Source organism: Sardina pilchardus, chromosome 14 (assembly GCF_963854185.1).
Source record: "Sardina pilchardus chromosome 14, fSarPil1.1, whole genome shotgun sequence".
Taxonomy (NCBI): domain Eukaryota; kingdom Metazoa; phylum Chordata; class Actinopteri; order Clupeiformes; family Clupeidae; genus Sardina; species Sardina pilchardus.
In genome coordinates this window covers 27029716-27045097 of record NC_085007.1, presented here as the reverse complement: position 1 = coordinate 27045097, position 15382 = coordinate 27029716, and the positions used below count along the sequence as shown (strand labels likewise).

The 15382-nt window shown below is 43.5% G+C and overlaps 1 protein-coding gene across 1 annotated transcript in view; it reads right to left on the bottom strand.

Moving 5' to 3' along the window:
• Window positions 1-430: 430 nt before the first annotated feature.
• LOC134100384 (lipoxygenase homology domain-containing protein 1-like) overlaps window positions 431-15382 on the bottom strand; it is a 33717-nt gene continuing 18765 nt past the window's right edge. The window contains exons 21-45 of the mRNA XM_062553560.1: window positions 14799-14959; window positions 13622-13771; window positions 13453-13507; window positions 12981-13132; window positions 12657-12790; window positions 12144-12307; window positions 11854-11958; window positions 10818-10946; window positions 10412-10576; window positions 9580-9761; window positions 9221-9337; window positions 8679-8841; window positions 8309-8463; window positions 7934-8145; window positions 7593-7672; window positions 6096-6301; window positions 5528-5713; window positions 5283-5410; window positions 4353-4470; window positions 2913-3090; window positions 2397-2582; window positions 1845-2015; window positions 1419-1557; window positions 1131-1286; window positions 431-911 (exon numbers count right to left, since the gene is read on the bottom strand). Of these exons, the coding sequence (XP_062409544.1) occupies window positions 431-911; window positions 1131-1286; window positions 1419-1557; window positions 1845-2015; window positions 2397-2582; window positions 2913-3090; window positions 4353-4470; window positions 5283-5410; window positions 5528-5713; window positions 6096-6301; window positions 7593-7672; window positions 7934-8145; window positions 8309-8463; window positions 8679-8841; window positions 9221-9337; window positions 9580-9761; window positions 10412-10576; window positions 10818-10946; window positions 11854-11958; window positions 12144-12307; window positions 12657-12790; window positions 12981-13132; window positions 13453-13507; window positions 13622-13771; window positions 14799-14959 (4073 nt within the window). The remainder of the gene's footprint in view (window positions 912-1130; window positions 1287-1418; window positions 1558-1844; window positions 2016-2396; window positions 2583-2912; window positions 3091-4352; window positions 4471-5282; window positions 5411-5527; window positions 5714-6095; window positions 6302-7592; window positions 7673-7933; window positions 8146-8308; window positions 8464-8678; window positions 8842-9220; window positions 9338-9579; window positions 9762-10411; window positions 10577-10817; window positions 10947-11853; window positions 11959-12143; window positions 12308-12656; window positions 12791-12980; window positions 13133-13452; window positions 13508-13621; window positions 13772-14798; window positions 14960-15382) is intronic.

The following is a 15382-nucleotide window of genomic DNA, read 5'->3' as shown; positions in this document are numbered from 1 at the left end:
TTAGGATTTGGCCTGGTAATGTGAACATAGCCTAGTCAAGGGAAGTATAATAAAAACAATTGAAAATGGCAACTCGGGGCAGTTTGGAGACAGATGGAGGGAATTTAAATTTTACAATTAGCAGACACCAAGTCGAAGCTTTTTAGTGAACAGTAGTCATTGGCCCATAGTATACCAAATAAGCTACTGAAGCAAATAAACAAAAGTAGTCCACTACAGCAGTGGCAAGCATAGCCATGAAGGCTGTAAAGTGAGTCTAAGGCACTTTAAGGAGCTCAATTGCACCCTGTTTCAGGATGTTGAGCTCTCATCCACACATTTGTGTCTGCCGGTGCTCCTATAGTCAAGTTCCGAGTCACCGGAGCAGTACATGTAATATGTCATTTTTGTAAAATCAGAAATGCCGTTTTGATTTGATGTTGGGAGCGCCTCAGTATTTGGGGTAGATCACGCGCCGCGTCTGTCCATCCGCCCGATTCTTGTCCAGCCACATCCCGCACAGGAAGATGGTGGTGACGCCGTTGGAGGTGTTGGTGACCTCCACGCGCTCCAGCAGCCAGCTGGGGTTGATGCCCTTGCTGTCGTGCTCCATGATCACGTGCGTCAGGTCGCCCATGTCCAGCATCTCCAGCGTGAAGCGCTCGGTGCGGTCGCGCTCAAACAGGTTCCGCAGGCGCTGCCGCAAGGCCCGCCGGCCCGAGTCCCCGTTGGTGCCGAAGAGCGTGATGAAGACGTTGGCGTCGGTGCCCGCCCCTTTCTCGTCGCCCGTGACCACGATGATCTCGTACCTCACTGGGCGCAGGCTGCGGGCCTTGGAGGCAAAGCTCTCCACGATCTTGCTGCACTCGAACGTCACAGGGTCGTCACGTTTGGAGGAGAGGGGAATCTGAGCGTTACAGTTGAATAAGTACCTGAGGGAGACAGAGAGTTAGCAACAACTCATATTCAAGTACACCTTCTACTAAATGGAAAACATCTCTCAAAATGAATACACAGTTTATGCCTGAGGTTATTTTATCTCATTAATCTTGCGCATACAAATATCGTCAATCTGGCTTTATGGAGCAACAACCTGGTGTTGCTGTACTTGTTTCTGTGCCATCACTCTTATCCATTCAAAGTCCACCTACTTGTTTCCGAGCTCTTTCTCTGTGATAATGACTTCCAAAACATGCCAAAAGGCTTCCGTTTTGGTCTTCTTCCCATCTTTAGGTATGTGGCCAACACAGATACCCGCAATGTCACCCACAACCTTCGAGGAGAACTCAAATCGGTCTGTGCTCCCGCTGTGTGGGCACAGAAATGAAATACTATTAAATATCATATATAAATATAAAAAATATGAATGACCACATCAATACACATACAGTTTGATAGACATGAAATATAACCTATAACACAATAGGTCTATACATTACCGTAGAAATCGCTTTTTCTTCCCTGAATTTTCTAGAACAAGCTCTTTGGAACGTCCCTTCCTTCCCTCCAGGATCATCCACACGTTCTCTCGCGTCTCTCCCTCATCTGTATCTGCGGTTACCGTGACGATTTCATACTCTACCACACACAAAGACCATTTCAGTTCATATTACTATTCATCAGTGAATAATGAACACCTCGCCTAGAGAAATATGATGTATTTGTTAGAGGATCACTAGACTAATTTGACAATTTACAAACTTCAGATGGCCATAAGTGCTCGCTGTCCACGTATGCTTTTGTACTCACTAGTCATTAACCTGTGGGGATTATTTTGATTTTAATATTTTGGATGTACATGAATGGTCTTACAAAAGATATCGGTTAATGTTCAGGAGTAGGCTACGCCCTAAAGACACACTTACTGGTTTTCTCATTTAGGTCGAGTATGTCGTTGTTAGCGCAGCCCAACTCTCTCATCAGCTGTCCGTCATCCTCATTCTTGGCGAGCCACCGGTTGCACGGGAAACGGAACGTTTTGTCCAGGACGTCATCTCGTACATCCACATAGTCAACATACCAACCAGCAGCTGGGCCTAGACACACACACACACAGGCCAGTTTTCAACCATATTCATATTTACACAGACATGACAATGTTGAATTACCATAAGATCCACTGGCATGTTAGTAATTGATATGATCTGGTTCAAACTGTGTTGAAATTGACTGGAGTATACAGCTGTAGAAAAAAATGAAGAGACCACTGCACACTTTTCTGATGTCATTTTACTGTTACTGAGTGACATTCAAATGAGTTGACAGTCATATTCAAATTGGCAGTGGTCTCTTAATTTTGAATGACTGTTAACCTGAATGTTGCTCAGCAACCTTAGGACGACATCAGAAAAATGTGCCGTGGTCTCTACATTTTTTCCAGAGCTGTATATCATTTCGCTGCCCCTGCATGAACACACCTGCATTGTCGTGCCATAGCCGAACTTTGGAAAGGTCGCCCAAGCTGAGCATGTCTGGGAATCTGAAGGTGTCCATCTGCTTGCGTTCAAACTTGTTGTTGTTGTTGGAGTGTTTGAGCGCCAGCACTCCGGTGTCCCCATTCTCACCGAAGACCATTAACCACACATTGGCATCCGTCCCTGCACCTAAACATGCCCAATCGACAAGATAAACTGCAAGCCATACATATGACACAACAGCAGCAGCCAGTCACATCATAGTGAGTGAATAATCAACATTAACCTATACACATTGTGTGTGTGTGTGTGTGTGAGTGTGTGTGTATATACAGTATATGGGTGTGTGTGTGTGTGCTCATTTTAGAGTCAACTGTCTAATGTTGTATGGTACAGGACAGGTAGTATGTGTGTGTGTGTGTGTGTGTGTGTGTGTGTGTGTGTGTGTGTGTGTGTGTGTGTGTGTGTGTGTATGATAGGTAGTGTGTGTGTGCATTTGTAGTTTGCATGTGTGCATACCCATGGGGTCGCCTGTCTTGACATTTATAATGTAGTTGGTCAGCTCCACCATTTCCTCCTCGTCTATGACAGCAGGCATCTCACCGCTCAATGTCTTTTTGGTGCCAAGGGTGGTCGACAGCCACTCTGAGTACGTAAACTCCGCCACTTCATCAGTCTGTACATTACGCAGGGCAATCTACACACACAAAAAAAAACAAATATGTTTTACTGGATTCCCTAGAGCAACTCAGGTTAAGGTTCCTCTCTCAGGGGCAGAATAGCCAAGAACCATCTCCACAACTTTCTGGCTACCTCTAATTATTAGATAGATAGATACTTTATTGATCCCCAAGGGGGAATTCAAGAAAATTAGGTTTATGTTCCCCAAAAGACTAGCATTCATTTGCTGTTTGTTTGAAAAGCTACAGCACAAAGAAAGGATGGGAAAAAAGCCCCCAAAATACCAGACGAAATGAAAACATGTCACACCCTCAAAGTGCAGCATGTCAATTTATAATAAAGGAGGAGAGAACAGGCCAAGAATGTGTCACACAGGTGTGAAACTGTTTCATTTACACCTCAGGAGTGTTGGTAGCTAGCCAAAAAAAATGAGCCACACTTCCAAACACATGCAACATTAGCCAATACATCAACACACACACACACACACACACACACTGTAACAGAGCGCACCGCGTCTGTCATGTAAGCTGGCGCATTCCCACCAGTTGAGAACAATGGGATCGGAGTTTGGTGTTAAATACGGGACATTACATACATACAGGACATAAAATGAGATGCTGTCAAAATGCATAATTACAGTATGCAGAAAAGAAAAGGAATGAGTATGTATTGTGCCCTTTTTGAGATGTAGGATAAAGCGAAGGAATATTGAGTAGGCCATGCGCGGACACGGCTCTATTGAATGATGATCGGGGACGCAAGGCATAATGTCGGGGCAGTTGTGGGAGTTTCGTGTGCGTACCATAACATCTTAATGAAATCACTTGAACTGTGCCTGAATGTTTGTCTTTGTGTTGAGCAATTCTAATGTCCACTTTACCTGGTGTATTCCTGCCTTCTGAGGTGCAGGGGTGCAACAGGAGTGTAGGAGGTTGGATACATTTAAAGGGACAGGGGTGTTTCAGTTGTTTTGTTTTGTTTGTTATTTTGGGGGACTGCAGCGCAGTGTTTACATGAATGTTAGAAAATAATGTTGCGCTCATACAGTGTATAGCATAAAAGAATTATGTGGTTGTGCTGATTGATTGTTCGCTGTGTTTGGTTGGAGCCGAGGGGATAACGTAGAACTGAGCGCTTCATTCTAGGTTCGCCTCTGTCGAGATAGGATTCATGTGTCATTAGTTGGGAATGTGAGGGGCCTAGTTATAGCATTGTCCCATGTTTGTTTTTCTCACTCACTCACTCACTCACTCACTCACTCACTCACTCACTCACCCTCTCCAGGAACCAGTCGGGTCGGCTGCCAGAGCCGTCCACTCGGACCCGCATCTTTTTCAGCGGTGCAATGTCTTCAACCTCGAGACTGAACGTGTCCTCCTGTCCACGCTCAAATCTACAAACACACACACACACACACACACACAAACTGTTGCCACCTTCACACTTTCATTGTACCACTATTACAGTTTTTCTCAGTCGCTTTGGTACATTTCTCGAATCATCCTTGAGATTTGCAAAACAGTACGTGCATTTCTCAAAACCATTTGTACAAATAGCAAAACACCATGGATTACCTGCAAAAGCCAGTTTCTTCAAAATCCTTAGTTCATCTCTCAAACCTAAATATCTGTATCAATGAACGATGTCACGATGCCATCAGAATGACAAGTCCTTGGGTCATGGTGTGCGGATAAGACATTAGTCATGTTGTCAGTATGACAGTGTACTCTGGAGGAATGTTCTGATGGAAACTACTGTATGACTTGGTTGACAGACCATGTCACTGCGATACAGAAAGGAAAAGATAGCACTGCATAGTAAAAAGAAAGAAAAAGTGAAAACTATACATGTGCTGTACTAATTACAGTGCAGTCTCCGTACACCTCCTGACATTCCTGTTTTTTGGGCCACAAATTCTCATATGGCAACCATTCTGCATGTAAATGCCTAAATACTGTGGCAGGTGAGACTATTCAGCAGAGAATTGCACATAATAATTTGCATGGATGTACCAAAATATTTGCAACTTCAAAGAAATGAGAAACTGCTTTTTTGATGTGCACAAGTGACACAATGATGTGAAGATTGAACAGGTAGTTTTGCTATTTTCAATCTGACCTGATCTGAGAAATGTACCAAAGCGACTGAGGAAAAAAAAACGTAATAATAAAAGCGCGCGTGAAAATGAGGGTGTGGGGTGAGAACCTGTCCTCATTCTTTGGCAGCAGCATCTCCTCTGAGCTTCCATTGGCCCCAAATACAGTCAAGTAAATTTGTGTGTCTGTTCCTGCATTTTGTACATCACCTGTAACCACAGTTATCTCATAGATGATCTGAGTGGGGAAAAAAAAGAAAATAAAGAAAGTAAATCAGAATCGGCATTTACAGAAATTGGCTCTACATTTGTGTCAGTTCACCGAATTTATGTGCGAGTGTGTGTTTCGTAGTACCTTTTGTGCAATGGAGATGATAATAGCATCCATGACGTTGAGCACTCGTGCAGTGAGACCGTCACCACGGTCTTTGGCCAACCAGCACTTACACTGGAACACAAACTTCACTCCTTTCGTTGGCACGGCAACTGACAACTCATGCACCAGCCAGCAGCTCTCGGGAGTTTCTCCATCATGACCCAGCTAGAAATAAACACAATTTGTGTGGAAAAGTTTACGCTATTGGAATGATTTTTTTTTTAAATCATTACAATATTTTTCAAGAGATTTGGATGAAAATTAAATTATTATCGTATTATAATTATTTATTCTTTAAAATGCAGAGCTAATATATTTATAAACCTATAATATGTATTATATACACGATAGACATGATGGATAAATATCTTCTGTAAAGGGAATATGATAATATGATCAAGCAGTTGAAGTGGAAACCTGTAGCCAAACCTGGAGAAGACTGCTCCACTGATCTAAACAATATAGCTTTAATGACAAAAGTGATGTTGTATAGTGAATCATGCATCTTGTGTGGTGCTGTAATCATGTGTGTGTGAGTGCATCTTGCCTCCACTCTTTTGATATCTCCTACGTCTTTGCCTTGGCAATGGAAGCTGTCAAGAGCTGTGGGCACGAAGCAGCTTTGTTCTTCAGGCATATCCAGCCACATGCGGTCGGTGGCTCCCTCGCGTCCGTGGATGATGACGTACGCTCGGCTGGTGGTCCCCGCATCCCCCTCATCACCCGTCGTCACGGTGAAGTGATAGGGGATCACTGTGCACAACACAACATCACCATAGAAGCTTAGCCAGCCCACAAACAAACACACACACACACACACACACACACACACACACACACGCAAACTGGAAGATCTCAATTATGGGCTCCCATGTTCTTATAGTACCCAAAATCTTGGTGCTTCCAAGCAGATATTACTGTGCTGTTGACATTTTTGATTATCATCATGCACCCACTCAGAGTGTGACTGTTAAAAATGCTCTTTGTCTAGATGGTGTAATATGTAACCATGGATAATGCAGAATTATTCTGTTGAATTCATTTTTACACGCACTGCTGTTTATAATTTCCATGAATTCTCATCTGAGGTATCATTCTTCAAACGGCGCATAAGTAATGGCCTTTGCTCCGGTCTCCAGTTTCCATTTTATTTTAAATGCATGCATGAAGCATAGCTCCAGCTAAGGTTCTAATGACTATGTTAATATGTAGCAGGAACTTGATTCCTATCATCCAATGCAATTTAGTAAAGTGCCCTCTGGACCCGTGTTATGTCCCATGGGGAGAAACAAAACTAATCAGGTAATAAATACCTGCTTGGTGGCAGCATATGTACAGCGAGATATGATGGAGCTCCAGACAGAGAGCAATATGACACACATTCACTGATTCAGAATATTCATCAAGGTTAATCCAATGCCAATGTTCTATAAATGTATTAATATTACGCCATCTGCAGGCCTTGGCTGTTTGGAATGTGAATATTTTGTTTGCTAAGGCATCTCTATTGATTCCACATTATGCACATTGTTTTGTTTGTTAAAGTGTAACTGCACCCCATAACTCCACCCACTTCACATTTCTGAAAAAGGCTTTAAAAATGGGCGGGGCGTTCTGAAATTTGGAAGGGAGGGGCACACGTGATTGATTTCGTGTCAATCTGGGAATGAGTGCTGCAGACATGGCTTATCACAGGTAATCAGGGCAGGTGTTGGGGCGTTTCATTCCTAATTTGTAACGACCCGGTGACGTAGAGTCGCCAGAGAAGTGCAGGACTACGTCAGCATTTTGGACCAAAATGTCATGGCATGTTTCAACCTGTAGAAGGCGCGGAGAGCTATATCTCCAATAAATAATACAAAATGTTACTTTTCTCGGGAAACACGATTTTTGTCAGTATTAACCCTGGTAATAGTGTAGTTCACCACTTATGACTAATTTCATTCAATAAACAGCTCAAAAAACATATTTTAGGGTGCAGTTACACTTAACTAAGGCATTGTTATTGTCTCCACATGATATGGGCTTGGGTGTCTTTACTCACATGAACTGTCCTCCTCGTCTCTGCTGTCTTTGTCCCTCTGGTTCATGTTGCTGTCCAGTCCTCTTAAGCCACTGTCATCCCTGGGACCATCATAACCCTACAAAACACCTTGAACATTGGACCAGCTCTCTCTCTCTCTCTCTCTCTCTCTCTCTCTCTCTCTCTCTCTCTCTCTCTCTCTCTCACACACACACACACACTTATTTATATACAGTACTGTAAAGCAGACATATCCTTGTCTGGTCTGTCCAATATCATCTCTCTCTCCTTGTCTCACTCAGAGACATAAACACTCTCACACACACATGCACATACTTTCACACACACATACACTCTCACACACCTTGACGTAGAACACTCGGCAGATTCTCATGTCCTCTCTCTTCGTGGACAGCCAGCGTTCACACAGGAAGAGGAAATCCTCCTCTGTGTCCAGGTCCAACACTTCCACCTCCTCCAAGTACCAATCAGGACTCAGGAAGCTGTTGTCATGACGAACACGGATCTTGAACACCTGTCCAAGGTCTACAGCCTCTAAGTTGAACTCATCCACCTGCAAATAAAAAAAAAAAACCCATCATCATCATTATCACATCAAAGCTTTGGGTTAGAGGGTCTTTGTATTCGTATTTGTATTTGTCTGCTTATTCCTGTCTGTACATGCAGTTCATATCACTTTGCACTTTGCACATGTGTAAGTGTCCTTCTTGTCTTACCGCTCCTCTCTCAAACTTGTTGCTGTTGGTGGCAGATGTGCTGAGCTGCCTCTCCCCTGTGTCCCCCAGGTCTCCATAGATGGTGATGAACACACTTGCGTCCGTCCCTGCCCCGTACATGTCACCCGTTCTCACGACAACTTTGTAGGTGTGAACTAAACCCAGACACAAGCACACACAACTTCAGGTTAGCTAAAGTATCTACAAATGAAAATGCAAATGCAAATGCAAAATAAGATGAAAATGAAAGTGCTAAATCTAGCGCTAAAGTGCATGTGTAAGGCCTTCACATGCAGCAGCGCGTACTCTCTAGAGGCTAAATCTAGTGCTGAAGTGCACGTGTAAGGCCTTCACATGCAGCAATGCTTACTCTCTAGGGCGTCGTCCACCTCGATCTCGGAGACTTTCAGAGTTCCGTCGCGTGCGAGTTTCTCTGTGATGATATCAGAGGGCACAAGCTCACAGATCGTTTCCCCATCCTCCTCTGAGGTGGCCAGCCATCTCTCACATGGAAATATCACCGTCTCTGACCCCTAGACACACACACACACACACACACACACACACACACACACATACACACATACACACACACAATGAAGAAAGCTCTCTGTAAGACCATGATCACTTTGTGAAAACCTTAACAAGGACATGATATCTATGAAAATCAATCAAGCAACACCATTTCTTTTCACACATTTGTGTTGTCTATGTGTTGGTGTGTGTGTGTGTGTGTGTGTGTGTGTGTGTGTGTGTGTGTGTGTGTGTGTGTGTGTGTGTGTGTGTGTGTGTGTGTGTGTGTGTGTGTGTGTGTGTGTGTGTGTGTGTGTGTGTGTGTGTGTCTGTGTCTGTGTGTCTGTGTGTCTGTGTGTCTGTGTGTCTACAGTCAGCATGCACAATATGTTTACAAACCTTTCCCTTCCTCAGCAGTCGTCTGATCTCAATCCGATCCAGGTGCCAGCCTGGATTCACTCCACGGTTGTCATGGCCAACACGAATCTTCTCTATAATATCACCAATATCCTCCAACTGTGGACATTGAGGCAGCCATTACTGACAGGCAGGACACTGCAATTTATATCAAGTTTATGTCATGTGACTAATGTGAAATACACATTCCATCAAATACACACAAACAAAAATCCTCATAGAGGATTCACAGAGCAGTCTGAATTGTTAGCCACTGTGTGTGTGTGTGTGTGTGTGTGTGTGTGTGTGTGTGTGTGTGTGTGTGTGTCAGTGTGTGTGTGTAAATGTGTACAGAACAGCACCTCTACGATGAACATGTCCTCTGCGCCTCGTTTGAAGTACATTTTCCTCTCTCTCTTGTTGACACAGAGAGGCTTCTGGGTAGTGCACACGCCATCACGACCATACAGCACAATAAACACATCTGCATCTGTCCCCGCCGCAAAGATGTCCGTAGTGAAAACCTTGATCTCGTACGGAACAACTAGAACAAACACACAAACACACCAACACATATGAGCACATGAAAAAAAAACATAGGAAGGCAACCAATAAACATGTACACAACATGCATCCACAGTGGTTCTCAAATGTTTTGGCTCCAATGAGGTTCTGAAGAATATTTTCCAAGGACCCCCTCATAATTGTAACAATCAACCATATATTTCTCTTATATAGGCCTACCATTTGTATTATGTTATATAAGTTGTGACCAGATTCACTATCCCGTGTTTTATGACAGGTGTGTAAATTGGTGTTTTGTCAACTTTGGGTTATGCATCACTTCACAACGTTGACGGACTCAAACGTTTCTCCACATTCAGCTAGCTAGCTAGCTAATATGCCAAGCTAAGAAGCAGTAGGAATGCATGTGAACTGATTCAAGTTAAATGTTAATGTGGGTGGGAGCCAATAAAAATGATGAACCACAACTTTATCATTTAAAGAAAATTATTTTGTGGACTCCTGTCTCCTGCCCTATGGGTCACATAATGCAAGCTAACTACACACACACATACAGACACAGACACAGACACAGACACAGACACACCCACCCACCCACAGAGAGAGAGAGAGTGAGAGAGAGAGAGAGAGAGAGAGAGAGAGAGAGAGAGAGAGAGAGAGAGTCCTCACATGGTGTGTAGTGTTGTGTCTGGAGGTGGGCTGGGTAGAGATCTCGCTGAATGGCCCCATCCTCCTCCCCACGGTCCAGCCAGAGGCCACATGGGAAGACCAATCGTTCCCCCAGCGACGGGGCGTCGATCTCAACCCAGTCCAGAAACCAGCCTGGAGAGCCACCTGAAACACTCAAACACACACATGCTTATAAACACACAGAAACACTCAAACATACACATGCTTATAAACACACAGAAAACTATACTGATCACATCACTTCACATAACGTCAAACAGGATACACACAATGAGGACCTCTGCAAGGATGAAAAATCTGGTTAGAAAAACAGAAAGTTGAATGACAAATGATTGATATGTTGCATCGCTTGTTCATCTGTGTTTGTGAGATAATGTTCATGTACCTGAGTTGTCGTGACCAATACGAAGCCGCTTCAGTTTACCCAAGTCCACTGCCTCCACTGTGAACTCATCCATCATCCCTGCCTCAAACTTATTCTTATGGGTCTTTGAGGCCTTCAGGTTGATTATCCCTGGCAATGAGGAAATTAGTGTAAAATAAATAAATAAAGAACATACAGTATAAGCATATGAGGTCATATTTGAACATTTAAAATTGGCATTGGCATTGATGACATATTTCCTTTACATTAAAGGCTGTTTATCCACCACATGTCCTATATGACTCCAACCAAGCACTCATAATGGTACTTGAGTAGGACTTGTTCTAAAACGTCTTTACTAAACACTTTACGAGGCCAGTCAGCTATACTGTAACCTTATGCCAGCGGCTATGATGCATTATAAACACTTCACTAGTTCACCCATCGATATGATTGTTATGCTTGGGAGTTAAGTTAAGAGCATGTTTGGCTAGGTAGCTGGCCGTGGTCCTGAAATGCCTTAAATGGAGATCCCGTTAAAGCGATGGCCACTTGCACCCCCTGTGTAAAGAAGGAGGATGAGTGACTGGGCTATCAGTGAAATGGAGGAGTAGGGGGAGGAGGGGGTAGAATTTCGCGAATGCTGGGGTGTCTGGCATAAGGAAAAGGAGGCCGGCTTAGATACCCTTGCAGTGGGAGGCGGGTGAGTTAATTGCTGTCAATCATCCCTAAAGGTTCCTCCTGAACTTTGTTTAGAAAACATCATTTAATACACATTTATATAGCAATTTCCTGTGTATTAGCCACATAAGCCGCAGGACTGTGTTATATTCAATTTTTTAAAGAACAAAACCACAATAACACCATATTAACTGCCGCTGTGTATCAACCTTATAGCTGAAGAAGGTTTGCAAAATCAATGTATAAACTGCGGCTAATAGTTTGGAAATTACGGTAGATGCGCTGATAATGCATTATGGGTTGATGCAAACTGAGTTTAAATATGGACAGAACAGAGACAAGAACAGAGGCCTGGGTGTGTACCAGTGTGCAGTACCTGTGTCATCTTTGGTGCCGTACAGGATAGCGTAGACATTAGCATCGGTCCCTGCATACTTTTTCTCACCTGTCTTCACTCTCAGAGTAAATGTGGTAGACATGGCTATAAACATGGACACACACAAATATGAATTATTTCATTTAGAAATCATATACAACACACACATCACTGGTACCAAAGGAAATAAAGTCAGCATCTATGTGTTGTTGACTGTATATGTTCTGCATGGATATGTGAAGTATTGGATGATTGTGTCATTGAGTCCCCACTGTGTGTGCCTGGCGCACCTTTCTGCTCGAGGCCCAGAGTAGGAGAAGAGCCTCCCCCCTCCTCGTCTTCATCCTCCTCCTCCTCTCTGTGCATGAAGGCCTCGTCCACTGGCACCAGCTCACGAGCAATCTGACCGTCATCCTCATCTACGGCCAGCCATCTCATGCAGGGAAAGTAATACCTGATGTACACACACACACACACACACACACACACACACACACAGACACACACACACAGATTCAGAGACCTCTTGGCCAGATGGACCTGCAGAGCACCTGCAATCCCAAATCTTCGTAATCGTATTCCCAGGCTAACTTTATACTATTCAGCAGTGACAAAGACTAAACCAGTGACAAAGAATATATTGAAAAAATAGTCCGCAAGTTTCCTACCAGAACTAATCTCAGATAGATACAAACTAAAAGTTCTGTTGCAGAAACTATCTTTGCGTGACTATCGTGTCTTCTCTTGTCAGTCTTACAGGACAGTTTATGTTTCGTGTGTGTACTTTTTGAATGGAAACTCACGTTGTCTCATCCTTTGCATCAATGATTTCAACACGATCAAGGAACCAAGCAGCATTTGCGTTGCTGTTGTCATGACGAATGCGCAGCTTCTTTAGTGGCCCGAGGTCAATAGCACTGACCGTGAACATATCCTCCTTAGAAAAGCATCATTGGAGAGCATAGGTTAGAAAATTAACCCCGCAATGGCAAGTATCTAATAGTGAGTATCTGTGTGTGTGTGTATGTGTGTGCGTGCGTGTGTGTGTGTGTGTATGTGTGTGTATGTCAGAGAGAGAGAGAGAGAGAGAGAGAGAGAGAGAGAGAGAGGGAGAGAGAAAAGAGCACCTGGTTACGCTCAAACTTGTTGAGGTGGTTGGACTTGCGTAGGTGTCTTTCTCCTGTGTCTCCGCTCTCCCCGTAGATGTTGATAAAAACTTTGGCATCGGTTCCAGCACCCCAAGAAGTCCCCGTAAACACATGCACTTCATATGTATTCTCTGAGTAGACACACGCGCACACACACACACACACACACACACACACGCACACACACGCACACACACACTCACACACACACGCACACACACGCACACACAGACACACACACACGCACACGCACACACACACACACACAGGTTTAGACAACAGCTTTTTTACACACAAATATGCTTGCATGGTTGAAATGGATCACTGAAAAATAAACAAAAAGTTGATCTTTAAGTGATCCATTTCAACAAAACAAAACAAAAAAGTCCATGACTCTCTCTCTCTGTCTTTGCTTCTCTCTCTCTCTTTGTTTCCCCGCTCGTCGTCGTACCCTCAAGCTCATCGTAGTCATCTGCCCGCAGCTCCACCACGATCTCTCCGTCGTTCTCGTCTCGGGCGAGCCAGCGTTCACACGTGAAGGTGAAGTTCTGCACCACCTCCTTCCACTCCTCCCCCGGGCTCTCGTCTTCGTCCTTCTTCTTCTTCTTCTTCTTCTTGTCCTTCTTGTCCTCCTTCTTCTCCTCCTTTGGCACGAGCGCCATGATGAGTCGCTTGACGTGGACGGTGTCCAGGAACCAGCCGTCGGCCACGCCCGAGCCATCATGCCCAATACGGATCTTATAGACCCGCCCTACGTCCAGAGCCTCGATCTGGTGTAGCCAGTAAGAAACAAAAACATAATTATGATAGAGATGATTAAAAACATGATTTTATAGAGATTAAGAATGACATTGGTCATCTTATCCGAGATGTATGACATATCATAACACATTCCAGTTGTTATACACATCACAAGTCAAGGAAAACCTGTCAACTAAGCTTCCTCAATTCAACCAGATAATGGAAACCATAAAAAATGTCAACATCATACTATAACTAGAAAAGCACTCAGAGAGCGCAGACCTCCGCCTGCATTGTTCTTCCTAGGTTGTCATACATTTGTACCTAAACTATTCAGGTCGCCACCACGTGGCCATACCATTCCATTACACCACTAAGATAAATACATAAACGGCTCCGGAATCCCGACGGATTACGGATCACTCCCAAAATCTAATAGTTTCTTCCTTGGGTCATGTCTGACCTTTTGATTTCATCAAAATCCATCCATAACTGTTTGAGTTATCTTGCTAATAAACAGACAGACAGACAGACAAACAGACAGACAAACAGACAAACGCCGGTCCCCGATGAAAACATATACCTCCTTGGCAGAGGTAAATGATAGGAAACACTAACTACACTATACTATATGTGATGCAATAGATTTCAAGGTTTCACTTTCACATGAGACACACACATACACACACACACACACACACACACACACACACACACACACACACACACACACACACAATTAAACATACACACAACACACACACATGCTATCAATGCAATCAATCTCGGCGCTCTCAAAGGTTTCCATTTCAGACAAGGTAAAGATCTGTAAGGATCCTTTGACTCCTCTTTCGTACACACCAGATCTCAAGGCTCTCACCTTTACACAGACACACACCTGAACACCTCACCTGCACCCCACGCACATACATTTAACCCACATACACACAGAAGTAGAGACCACACACAAAACATACTTTTACGGGAAATACTGTAAATATCATTACTTAAGTGTAAACACACATAACCATCTTAAATGTGGACACTCAAAAATACCTTAAATAGCTCTGTAGTTCCTTTTTCAAAATTGTTTGACCTGTTCTCAAGTCTGAGCAGTTCCGTTTTGCCTTCCATGCCATAGATCTGCAGAAAGACACGTGCGTTCGTCCCAGCTGCAAACACCTTTCCTGTCACCACTGTCACCTCATAGTTAATCACTGCAAAGGTCAGAAAAAAACAATAATCAATCAACCAAATAATGACATCTAACGACAGGAGATTGGTGCAACTCTCATTCATTCACATACAAAAGTGTTATTAGTGAAATTCATAGGATCTTTAAAAACTACCTTTGTTATATGTGGAATACTCAACTGGTAAAACAAGCCATAAACCTCAGAGACACATCAAATTCACAGACATTCTGAACTGATCGCATATGTTTTGACCTTAGGTCAGGAGCCATTTCAGAGTTCGTAACATCATGAAACTGATATTTGTTATTGTTAGACTTAAATACACACAAAGCCAACTGAAATTGGCACCGTCGCCAAAGGGGCAAGTGTTGTTTTTGTTTTCTTCAATTGGGATGGACAGATGGTCTGATTAACTAGTGCACACAGACGCAGGTAGATTAAGGA